Source organism: Hoplias malabaricus, chromosome 4 (assembly GCF_029633855.1).
Source record: "Hoplias malabaricus isolate fHopMal1 chromosome 4, fHopMal1.hap1, whole genome shotgun sequence".
In the NCBI taxonomy this organism is placed as follows: Eukaryota; Metazoa; Chordata; class Actinopteri; order Characiformes; family Erythrinidae; genus Hoplias; species Hoplias malabaricus.
This window is the reverse complement of record NC_089803.1, coordinates 35,761,729-35,775,002: the sequence shown is the minus strand read 5'-3', so window position 1 is coordinate 35,775,002 and position 13,274 is coordinate 35,761,729. Positions and strand designations below refer to the sequence as shown.

General features: G+C 36.9%; 1 protein-coding gene across 3 annotated transcripts in view; it reads left to right on the top strand.

The window, feature by feature from the left end:
• mon2 (MON2 homolog, regulator of endosome-to-Golgi trafficking) overlaps positions 1-13,274 on the top strand; it is a 46,276-nt gene that overhangs the window by 9,572 nt on the left and 23,430 nt on the right. For all 3 annotated transcript variants that reach the window (XM_066667201.1, XM_066667203.1, XM_066667202.1), the window contains exons 2-7: positions 6,476-6,539; positions 6,701-6,828; positions 8,383-8,514; positions 9,463-9,592; positions 10,741-10,838; positions 12,082-12,207. In XM_066667201.1, the coding sequence (XP_066523298.1) occupies positions 6,476-6,539; positions 6,701-6,828; positions 8,383-8,514; positions 9,463-9,592; positions 10,741-10,838; positions 12,082-12,207 (678 nt within the window). The remainder of the gene's footprint in view (positions 1-6,475; positions 6,540-6,700; positions 6,829-8,382; positions 8,515-9,462; positions 9,593-10,740; positions 10,839-12,081; positions 12,208-13,274) is intronic.

Genomic DNA, 13,274 nt, shown 5'->3' with positions numbered 1-13,274 from the left:
TTGTTTTTTGTTTGCTCTTGTTGGTTCATAACAGCAGTCCTGTGCTCAGTAACCTAGTGGAAGAGTCACTGTGTGTGGGTTGGGGGGGTGCCAGGGCTGGATTGGTCCCAGCACTATTGACTGTTGATACTATTGTCTACAACATTACATCATGTGTGGGGCCTGTCACAGCAGGAGCTAGTTCAAGAAGGTTTTGGTGTTTAAGCTTCTGATTTTTGTCACACAAAGCTGATCAGTGAGAGATGAGTTGAGGATAGTTACATGTTGTCAACAAGTGTTAGTTTTCATGAAAGCTGCTTTGTGTCTGCTGTATACCAAACGGTTTTGATGTTGCAGAAATCCTGAGGCTTTTTGTTAGCAATGTAGGAAACTCCTTGTCGTCTCAGTCATTTGGTGTAAGGTGATCAGCATGGTTGTGTTTAGTCCGTTTTTTTTCTCATCTTGGCTTAAATACGGACTCTTCAAGAACCGTAGTTTTGCAAAAATTAATTGTCTTTATATCTGAGAAATCTACTTTTAAATGTCTTTTCAAAGTTCTCTAGTGTGTGGATAGCATTACTCAGTTTTCCTAGAAAATAAAATAACTACTGTCACTTGTTGGAAGAAGGCTTTATAGATTCGATGTTACTTTGTGTTTATATCAAGTGTCCTGAAAGGCTTATTTATGTGTGATATAGTCAGTAATTTTTTGTTTATGAGTATTTGTTTCTAATGCCATCAAAACTACATTATATTCTATACTATATAGAGTAGTTTGTAAATATTGAAAAATCCTTCAATTATATATTTTTTTGTAGTAGGTTAATTGTGCCTGCCACATTTTTTATTTATGCAAATGTTTGTATCTGTTCTGAGATACACATACAGAATTTACCGTATTTTCCACACTATAAGGCGCACCTAAAGCACTCAAATTATCTCAAAATCCGACAGTGCGCCTTATAATCCGGTGCGCTTTATATATGGACCAATATTGAGCCACAACAGGTCTCGCAACTACGGTAAGCAGCCGCCTACTTCATTTTCTTCCGCGCGCGGTGCATGCTGGATATATACCGGTATATATATTTCATTTCCATTTGTTTTTTATGTAAAGACCCCAAAATGGCTCCTATTAAGAGACACGCATATGACGCAGAGTTTAAACTCAAGGCGATCAGTCACGCAGAAGAACACGGGAATAGAGCAACAGCAAGAGAATTTAACATTAACGAATCAATGGATGAGGAATAACTTAGTAAAGTGAGCTTTACGTGTTTATTTTGTGTGTTGTGCGATTTTAACGTTTGAGCAACGTTGAGTTATTGATATATTGTTATCGCTTTGCACTATTTCGAGTGTTACTATATTGTGATTATTATTATTATTGAATCGAGGAAAAGTCCCCCCCCCCACTATGTGGGGTATATTAACATTGCACTACATGTTTTACCTTAAACTACGCTGGGTTGTAATCTATTAATAAAGTTGAACTGACCTATCTGACTGTTTTGTTGACATTCCCTTTAGCGCAGCTCCATCTAATTGATGCATAACGTAACCCCCAGCCTCTACTGTAGCGTCTATTGTATGCGCCTTATAATCCGGTGCGCCTTATATATGGACAAAGTTTTAAAATAGGTCATTCAATGAAGGTGCGCCTTATAGTGCGGAAAATACGGTAATGTTTTGTTACTATTCAGTGTCCAGATCAGGCCAGATAGGTTGGCACCATGATGTACTTTGTTGCATTGAGAAAAGTTAAGAATAATGTTGTAGTGCTACTAAATCTTTCGTCTTTTTGCTCAAGGTGTTTAGGTGGTGTTTAGCTCTTTTCTAAACTACCATGAAGTGTTTCATTAACTGATATGCAATAATGTCTTTAAATAAGCTGTAGTTTGCAGTTTTGGCTGGTTTCATTTTCCTCTTTGCTAAAATAGTCAAGAATAGGTTTGGCCGCTTGCCTCACAATGTGACTTTAAGTTTGAAGGAGCTTTTTGGTTGTGAAAGTTTCTCTGTATGACCAATAGTCTGTAGTCTAAACAACAAATGTCCAAGTATTTCTGAATTTGAATGTTAGGACCTAAGTAGTTAGTATAAATATCACAGGATGGTTTGACTACATAAGGGCCCAGTGTTTCTTTGGTGAATGAGACTTTAAAATACACCCTCTTTTGTCTTAAGCCTTTTGTATCCAAATTTTGAAATGGTTTTAAACAGCAAGTTAAGTGCAATCTGACATTACCATTTGGAGATGGTTGTACACTCTGTTCTTTCATTTCTACTCAGGATATAGTGAATCTACAACCATATTTTTGGGCACCCCTCTTAAAATAACATGTTGAGTGAAAATAATTACACATACACCACAAAGGATTTGTGATCCTTCACATTTTAATTCATAAAAACATTGAAAAAGTGTAACGTAAGTCTCCTACCATAAGAAATAATTTGACCTGTATCCTGTGAAAACAACCCAAAAGCATCTCCACAGTTCAGTGTAAAGACACTGTTCTGGAGACTAAAAACCCTTTTAACTGTTAAAGAGCCATTTCATGACAGTTTTAACTGTTAGCTAATCTCTAAATTCGGCTAAAGCTCCACACAAATCAGTCCTCTACTGACAAACCCACCTGTTATCCAAACTTTATTCACCACAAATCAATGTGCAGCACTGTAGTCCTGCTCATGGTCGTGACAGTGCATGTTCTGATTAAAAACTGACAACCTCACCAGTCATTTTTATCCGTATCAGAGCTCTACAGGTGATTGGTTGTTGGCGTATCACTTGTAGCACAGCCCTTTATGAAGGGAGCTGATAGGCTGTTTATAATCTTGGATGGGAGCACGTCTGGGGTTTGTTAATAAAGCCAAACATTGTATATTGGTTATGTGCTCTCCTGGAGTTTCACATTTAACTCACTTAAGTTAAACTATTAAGTATTCTTATTGAACATATGCTATCAACCTTGTGTCTAACACATATTGCTGTCTTTGTAGCCCACAGGCCTATGCTAGTAACTTGTAGATGAACAGTAACTGCTGTAGCAATTACTATTATTAATAATTATTTTTTTGTTAGCAATGTAATATCTTTTTATGCCTTTCAGTGTTCAGAGGTGTCTCCACCTTCCAAAAACCTCACCAAAGATTGCGTATATCTTCATATTTTCTGCTCAGCTTTTGTTAGTCAGATGCTTTTATTTTTGGGTGTTTCACAACCATCTCTCCTTGACAATGCATTTAGTTAAACATTTAGCAAGTACCAGATACACAGCATATGCCCCTCCACTTGTTGCTGATTGGCTGAAATAGTGATGTGATTCTCTGTCCGAGCCACAGTGTTTATTTCCCATTTACAGAGCCGGGGCTGAGTACGAACACCAAACTTTTTTTCCGTGGAACAGACTGGAGAGCTAATAAACCATGAGGAAACATTAGCTCTTGTAAATTGTATTTGCAATTTTATATGCATTAACAGTTATTAGGGAGAGTTGTTGTTGTGGAAATTGTGAGGTTAGTGACAACTGCTTTGGGTGTGTAAATGTGTCTATTTCTTCTGTATTTAACTTAATAGGACATTATTGAATCATGGTTTGCCTGTAGCATGTTCAGAGTATGCTAAAATGAGGGTTTTGAAAATTAAGTCCAGAACCTGTGGTTAAAGAATCTGAGGTGGTCGGAGCTACTTAGTGCTTGTTGCTAAGTAACCGGCAGTTCAGGAGGTCAGGTGTCCAGCTGCTAACCATTGTTGAAGGTTGGATAAAATATTAAATAATACCATGCTATAATAACTCAGTGAGGTCAAGTGATACCCTGCTGCAAGAAGCAGAAGCTTAAGCTGTGCCATTAATTATTTTAACTCTTGTTTACTTGTATTGAGAATGATGTCTTTATACTGAGTGAGGACTTTTTAGCAAGTCAGCTCTGCAAATGATATAGGAACTAAGAGACCTTGAAAAGTATCCTTTGTCTAGGTCATAGCTTTGTGTTTGTCAATGTGTGATATAAGGATTGTGTTTATGGATTTGCTTTTAAAATATTCTGTGGTGTAATATGGCTGACAAATAAGACCTCAAAATAGACCTCAAATCCACTTCACAGTACTAGTTTCATTTGGAAATCACATACAGTGGCATTTCTGTTACCTTGGCTTTACTTTAATCTGTCACTCTACTGCACTTTAATCTGTGTCACAGGTTTGTTGAAGCAAAAATGCAGAAAATGTATATTTAGTTGTAAATTAAGTCTCTTTTTGATTTTACTTAAATTTGAATGCATATTTAGTTTGGAGAACCATAGCACCATATTTGCTTTTTCTTTCATTTTTGTTAAATTCCTTTTCCTCCTAAATTCCTTTAAAGAAAAAATATATTTTCCAGGAAATGTGACTTTTAAGAGAACTTTAATTCCTAATCACAAAAAGATTGTGCTTATTGAAACCTCACAAAATTAAAGAAGCATTTGCACTGTATAAACTTTATGTAACTTAAATTAATGAAAACATGCCTTATTGCAACTCCAGTGTGTACAGCTCTTTACTCCTAATTTACCCTTTGCGAATTTGGGTGCCTGAGTGGGCATATGTTTTCTTTTCCTCAATGGTTTGTACGTAAAATATTAATAAACGTTTTCATCACATAAAAAGGGGTGGCATGGTGGTGCAGCAGGTAGTGTCGCAGTAACACAGCTCCAGGGACCTGGAGGTTGTGGGTTAGATTCCTGCTCCGGGTGACTGTCTGTGAGGAGTGTGGTGTGTTCTCCCAGTGTCTGCGTGGGTTTCCTCCGGGTGCTCCGGTTTCCTCCCACGGTCCAAAAACACACGTTGGGAGGTGGATTGGCGACTCAAAAAAGTGTCTGTAGGTGTGAGTGTGTTGCCCTGTGAAGAACTGGTGCACCCTCCAGGATGTATTCCCGCCTTGCAGCCAATGATTCCAGGTAGGCTCTGGACCCACCGCGAACCTGAACAGGATAAGCGCTTACAGATAATGAATTAATCAACTTAAAAAGTGTGTAAAATGTATTCAGTGGACTTTTTTTTTGCCCTAAACATAGGGTATCTTTATTTATTTATTTTATTTATTACATAATATTTAGTTTTGAGGTAATTATAATAATTACGATTTTTATTATTTCTCTTTTTAATGTCTGAAGAAAATATGAATTGAGTGCATTTTCATCAGCAGTGGGGAAACAAATACATGTAAATAAGGAAGAAATATATATTTTTAGTTTTTTATTGAGACACGTTATGGGTTTTATGAAAGTCTGACTGTTGTTTAACAGCGGTGAGCAGTGGTAATGTTTGTTTATTTGAGCTTTAATTATTTTAGGTTTTGTCCACTATTAAGCAATGTAGTTAGTCAGCCTATAAAGCAAGTTTTGTTGGAATTGTAATAACACATGAACAAAAATAGACAAGTAAATTGTTAAAGAATTTATACAAATATTGGTCATCAGCAATTGGATATAAAGGGGTGTCATTAAAATGTATGTCAGAGAAATAAGTTAAAGATAAATGTTCAAAAGTGCAGTCAAGAATGCAGACATAATGCATCTACAGACTCCTTGACTTTGTAATCAATAATCACTGCAACCTCTGAAAAGATGTGCCCATAAACTTATGAGATGTTTTGTATTTTAACTAAACTTGGGGGAATTCTTCTGTAGATCCCATTGCTGCAAGAATGTTAGCAGACATTACTTAATGTATTGAAAGTTGCTTTATTCTTATTTGTGTACAGGTATGTCAGGTTTTGTTTGATCAAGCTTTCTTTGCACTAGCTCTGTTTGCTTTAAATATAAGCTAACTTGTTTTCCTTAGCTTTCAAAATATACAAGCTTATCCCCAACGTGCTTGCTTATTTTCAGCTGTGTTCAAACATTCGCAGATGGCCCCCATCCAAGTGGTATTTCTGAGAGATTTTAGAGTTATTAATGTTTATCACATACAAATGTCAGATATGCCTTATAACATACATGTCTTGTGCTGCTGTTACCAGGAAAAGGAGGCAATATAAACTGCAAAATATATCTTCAGATAATAATGCATTTGCCTCACTGTGTACCTCTGGGCATTGAGTGAAAAGGTTAAATTAATGTGCAGACTTTCAAAGCTATAATTTCTAGTCAAAGTGAAATACAACGTACTACTTTTTCTTCATCATCTGGGAAAAACCTAACACATAGTAATAAGAATATTACATGTATTTTTTTTAGTAATTAATTTGCAAACATTTTGCCTTATTCTTTGTGCAAATATAAAAATCCAGTCTTGTTAGTTGATAGACACTGAGAGATTTGTTTTTAAAGTTAGTGTTGAAGCCTTTTCTGTAATATAAATCTTGGACAACTTTCTATGGCTGTTCTGGCCAAAAGTTGAATGAACAGAAGAGTTTGATAGTAAATTAGTAGTTTTATCAAGCTGACAGCCGCATTTGTTTAAAAAATTCTGTTAATCCAGTACCAAGACTATACCATTTTGTTATGTCTGCAGGCTGCTGAATCTGGCATTGTGAAGATTAAGACGATTGCTGCAAGAAACACTGACATACTTGCAGGTTAGTATGTTTCTGAGTACTTGCTACAGTACTGAAATACTTTTTTATCTACACTACTGCTTAATTAATCTCTAGCAAACACACAGTATTATTGTGTAATGTTATTTTTGTCTGAGTTCAGGATGTTTCTCAGTGTGTGTGTGTGCTCTTTTTCTCTTCAGCTCTAAAGGAGAATAGCTCTGAAGTTGTGCAGCCCTTCCTTATGGGCTGTGGCACCAAAGAGCCCAAAATCACCCAGCTGTGTCTGGCTGCCATTCAGAGACTCATGTCCCACGAGGTGGTGTCAGAGGTACTGCCTCACACACACTAAAACCCTCCTCACTTCATACATTCCTGGCTGTACAAAGGTTTGAATACCCATGGGCGAGTGAAATTTTGACGTTATTAACAAGGAATGAAATTAACATTCCTTTCTACAAATGTGAGGGCACATTTTTTATTTAAGTTTTTTTCTTTTGCTTCTTCTCTGGTTTGAATATTTTGGACTATGTATGTAACTTATGAAAAAAGAAAAATAATAATTTCCATCAAACTGGTTCCAACTTTCTTGAATAGCGGTTGACAGATCAGCTTTATGGGAGAAAGCCTTGTCATGGAACATGGTACCAGGTAACTGATTTAAGTAGAAAGCTGTTCTCCTTGTTTGCTTAAATGTATTTGCTCTCAGAGATGTTTATGCTAACCTTATTTTAAAATGCCACCAATACCATAATGCTTTTTAATTAAAAGCCTCTCAAAGATTCCCAGGTAACACCCTTGCCCATGAAAGCAGCTCTGTGGGGAGCACTACAGTCCAGTTGCATTTGATGTCATGTTTGATTTTAAGCTAAAATATATTTGGCGTGTCCGAAATGGCTCCCGACTCCCTGTTCCATACATTGCTTGCTATGCAGTACAATATAATAAGGGACTGAATTCAGGAGGATAGAGAGCGATTTCGGACCCAAAAAAAGTGCAGTATATAGTGAATAGGGCACAGTTTTGGACACGCTGTTTGTATTTGGTTCATTAGTCAGAATTATATTAAAAATGGCTGCCTTTGGTTTCGAGCACACACTCTTATAGAACAGTTGATAAGTTAAGATTGTATGTAAATATTTCTGATATATTGTCAGTGTTGGAAATAATAACTGGAAAGTAAGCATTTTAATTGCATTCCAGAGCTTTCAATAAAAAAAAAAACTTTGGCTTAAAAGTTTTCCCCTCTAAAATGTATTTAAGAACAACACCATGTTTTGACTGGTATTTTAAGCTTACTGAGCCAGTCTCATGTTGCTTATGATGCAGAGCAAACTGTATTTTTAAGTTTCTTCTCTGCAGGAATCACAGACCTGACTGTGTTTAACGTCTTTATTTTATCAGGGCCTTTTGGACTTAGAGAGCAACCACTGTGTTGTTGAACTGATTATGTGATTTTGAGTGGAGAAAAATGTCCAAGCTTTGGTCCCATCAGAGATCCTGGTGACACTTCAGTGATCTTAGGCTGGGAGACGAGAGCACAGTAGGCTTTGTATGGCCTCTCTCTGTATGTTACAGACTTGGAGCTAGTGTTCTTCTCCAAGCGGCATTGAAATGCTGACCTTGCCAGGCTGTAGTAGAAACATGTTATTTTCTCTCTGTGCTGGCTTGTGTAACTAAGTAATCATGAATCTTAGGTTTGTTTATGAACACCTTATTAAATTATCTGCACCACAAGAGGGCAAAAACAATAGATGCTCTGTGTAAACTTTGCTTGATGTACATTATATTTCACAGTATTTCATAGGTTAAATGTGCAGGAAACATATAACATAAAGTTACCTTGAATCTGGAGTTAAACCGTGCAAAATGTGTGTACTTCCAGGCGGCAGCAGGAAACATCATTAATATGTTATGGCAGCTGATGGAGAACGGCCTAGAGGAGCTGAAGCTATTACAGACTGTTCTTGTACTTCTTACCACAAACACAGTAGTGCATGATGAAGTCCTGTCAAAGGTAACACACACCTAACCAATCGCATGCAATAAATCAAGAAGCATGAAGACCTTTATCTACTCCCAATATTGCATTGCTTATCATTATGCCCAATATATAATATATATATACAAAACCAAACCCAGGAGAAAAATTTTGTTTTAAATATTATCCACACAGATAAATTACATGATATGTTCTATACTGAGATATGCTTTGGGTTGTGATATGAATAATATCTTATTTAGCGCACTGTTTATCTAAAGTATCCAAGTTATAAAATTTGTAAATTCAGATGCAAGTGTTGTGATATCTATACTGCCTGTATTTTGTATTCCTGGTGTATTCTCTCACAGGTGGTGATGGTTTGAAAGCCTAATAGTCTTCCTTTATTTATTACGATGTCAGCTGATGCAACTTTGTGAAATCAGAGTTATAAACTTTGACTGCTTGCGGCTAGAGTGTTAAACAAGTCAAACTGAATTTACCATACTGTGCTCAAAACAGAGTGAAAATGGAGAAATAAGATACGGTTCCTCCTCAACTCTGATTCTGATCCTGTACCCATTGGCAAGCTTGCTTCCTGGCTCAGTGAAGGCTGATTAGATCTCTAAATGAATTTGATTGGTTTGATCTCGTTCTGAGAAGCACATGAAGGTCGTTCGTTTTTAATAAAAAGAGGTTTACTAGCGGTACACTCATACCTTGGAGGCATATCCTGTTTTATGATAAATCCTTAGTGAACCATGTTGTGAATTCCAAGTTCCTAATGAGAGATTGCATGCTTTCACCTGCATGAAACAGGACTTAAATGTTTTTCTCAGCTAATTACAACTGAGTTACCGGCAATTTTTCAGGTAACACACTATTCAGTTAAAGTGTACAGTAAATTAAAATTATGTTCTGGATGGATTATGAAAGAACATCATGGCCTAGAGCTTTTACACTCAGTCTTCTGTTCTTTTGCAGGCCATTGTGTTGTGTTTTCGTCTCCACTTCACTAAAGACAACATCACCAACAACACGGCAGCAGCTACAGTCAGACAGGTCGTAACGGTAGTGTTTGAGAGGATGGTTGCTGAGGACGAAAAATTTAAAGGTATATGATAAATGTCAAACCAGCCAGGTGTATTTATTTATTTATTTATTTTTATATTAAAGATGATCTGGGGCTTTTAATTGTTAGAGCTATGAGAATTTGCTACAACAATGAATATCAAAATGATTTTTTTTTTTTTTATTGTTATTATACACAATGTCTTAATTTGGCAGAAGGGCGGTGCAACAGCTAGTGTCTCTTTCACACAGTTCCAGGGTTCTGGGGTTGTGAGTTCAAGCCCTGCCTTGGGTGACTTTCTGTAAGGAGTTTGGTGTGTTTTCTCACTGTGTCTGGGTGGGTTTCCTCTGGGTGCTTCAATTACTTCCCATAGTCCAAAAACATTGGTAGGTGGACTGGCTGTTCAAATGTGTTCATTGGAATGAGTGACTGGGTGAGGGCTTCCTGCTTTTTGGTGGTCTGGCACCCTGTCCATTGGCCTTATGTCCAATGATTCTTGTTAGGCTCCAGACGCACTGTGACTCTGAACAAGATGAAGCAATAACAGAAAATGTATTAATTTATTTTTCTCTCTCATTTTCCCCTAAATTAATTTAGATAGTTATTGTTTTGTGTACAGGAGCTTTTTTTAAAGCAAGTAGTTGATGTTGTTATAAAGAATATGATAAAAATTTGTAAATTTTTGGAATTGATTAACAAATTATGGTCAGAAATTAAGAAAATGCATGTGATTTAAAGAAAATAAGAGAACTACTTGAAAATTGTGGAAATGAGTAAAAAATGTTGCTCACAAATTGCAAATGATTTGCTCAGCATAGATTTTTTTCTTATCTCTGGCTCCTCATGGGTTCTGTACTGTATTTTTGGATGGTGTTTGTCACTCTTTTTATTCCTATTGGATCAAAGTATGTGCCAGTTGGAAAAATGCAATGTAAGTTTAAAGTAGCCACTCCTGGCCTCTTCAGGCACATTTCAACCGCACTGTGAAATCCGTTATATTGTCTACTGAGAGAGGCTCGTCAAAAGCATCACTGAATGATCCCCTTTGTTGAGAAAGTGTGAATTGTATATCTTCTTCCCTCACATATTTTTTTCATCAGTTGGGATGATTTTGACTCCCACACGAGCTACTGTATTATTTAGCTGAGTTGTCCAGAAGCTTTATTCATGTCTCCTGTGTTCCCCTTAAGGTCTGGCAGAGCAGCCTCCTGCTGTCCAAGGCAATAGTAACCGCAGATCTGTGAGCACTCTAAGACCTAGCGCTAAAGATGCCTACATGCTCTTCCAGGTACAGTAACCACAGCTGTTGAGACAAATTCCTGTACGCATTTAGCAATGTATCCCACCCAATTCATATTTATATTCATATTACACCAGTCATCGCCTCACTTCATTGGCTACCAGGTCAATATAGGATACAGTTTAAATTGCTTGTGGTTGTTTTTAAAGCACTAAATGGTCTGGCCCCTTCTTATATTGCAGATCTGCTCACATCCACAATCACGCAGCGCTCTGAGATTTTCAACACATAATTTGTTGGCAGTTCCTAGGGCTCGTTTTAAACTGAAAAGTGATCAGGTATTTTCGGTGTATGCCCCAAGAAAAAGGAATAGTCTACCATCCGGTATTCGCCAGTCTACCTCTATCTTGGTTTTTAAATCAGGTCTAAAAACTCACTTATACAAACTTGCTTTTGAACTGTGAGAGGCTGTGGTAACATGAGATATTTTATGGTCATTTGTTTTATCTCTTATCTGTTTCTTATCTGTGTTTTATTTCTTGTTACTTATTTTAATACATGTTATTTGTCTGATCCCTTTTACCTGTGCATTCATGTGTAGTTATTAGTCATTTGTATGTACAGCACTTTTGTCAACATAGATTTTGTAAAGAGTGCTTTATAAATAAAGTTTACTTACTTCCTTACTTACTTACTATATAATAGAAAAGGTGTGTTTGATCAAGCATTATGCACTTTTTATATACATATCCATCCAATATTTCTTTTGAAATAAGGGCATACATAGGGGGTTTTCACCCCTTTTTCTAGAGTCACCCATTCCCTACTGGGAAGCCTTTAGATCACACTTCTGAACATTTCTTCATGGGTGTAATTACTGTCAGCTACAAGAATATTGGTGTGTTCAGGTACTGGATTTGAGTGGTTCTGGATTTCAAAATGGCACTCAAGTCATCCAAAGTTATTGGCTGATGCTCCTTTACTCCAGAGCGGATGTCTCCACTGCACCACAACCCAATGGGGTGTCTTTATTGCCCTAGCTGATGTTTGCCATTTAACATGGTGACTTTGATATAATTTGCAGCTGCTCCATAACTTCCCATTTCTGATTTTCTATGATGATTATGCGAAAATGTCTGTTTAAAATATAATTTTTTCCCCCTTACTTTTCTTTCAAACTATGGCTTTAGCAGTGAAGGCCCTGCAAGAGCACCTTTCTTTAGTTCTTTAATTGTATACAGATTACCACATGTAATTGGATTGTCCTGTTGCCTTATTATTTGTTTTGTAGGACTTGTGCCAGTTGGTAAATGCTGATGCCCCCTACTGGTTAGTGGGTATGACTGAGATGACTCGGACATTTGGGCTGGAATTGTTAGAATCGGTTTTAAATGATTTCCCAGGAGTCTTTCTACAGGTAAACACAATTATTCTTTAAAGGGACATATTATAACCCTCTCCGCATGTTTTCACACTTCTCTTGGTTCCCAATGAAATCAGCAGGATCAAACAGCACAACACCTTCTCTTCTCAAATCAGCATTGTTCAGAATCACCAATTTCAGATCCTGTTAAGAATGAGCCTCTATTTAAATCAAACACATGGTGCCCAGCAATGTGGCATGAGGAGCGGAAATGTAGGTTTTTGTCATTTTTGCCCTAATCCATTTCTTTATTCTTGTTTTCTCCATACATAATCAGTACTCTTATTTATCTGTGCTTGTTGTGCCAGTTTTGCTTTGTTTAGTCTTGTTGTTGCACTCTCACTTAAATGTAAGCGCTCTGGTTGGAGAGACTTAGACAAGGAAGTGGGACAATTTTGAAATTTCTGCTATCTACATAAAATATAGGAAAAAATCTAAATGAATTTACTAATATTTCTACAGTTTGTGAGTTTCTGGGAGCTCTAGATCTGGATGGGGTGGGAGTGCAATGTTGGGCTGCATGAACCTGAGCACAAAGCTGAGTGAAGGGTTTTTGTGCTATGCAGTGCACATCAAAATATTTTCAAGATAAAAACCTTTATCTGTGAGCAAATTTCAGCGACTGGTGCTGGAGGAACAGAAAAGTTCAGAAGCATAGCACAGGCACTTGTGGTTTAGCACAGCAGAGAGGTTTCTAGCGAACTGAGTTCAAATCAAACATAATTACAGGACAAAGCCTAATACCTGTGTGCACAGTCCAGTGTAGAGTATTTTGTATTTTGCTTCGTTCCTCTCTTTTAACACCTCAGCTCTAAACTCACAACTGTGGTGGGCTACTGGGCTCCTGTTTTTTCCCCTCACCCATTTTCAGACTCTCACGTTGGGTATTACTGTTATACCGCTCAACCCTAATGTGCACACACACTACTGAGTAATTTTTTTTTTCATAATATGTCCCCTTTATAATACATTTTCATACATTTATAATATAATATATGAACAAATATGTTCATACATTATATAACATTTTTTAAGGTTGACAAAGCATTTTTCTAACTCTC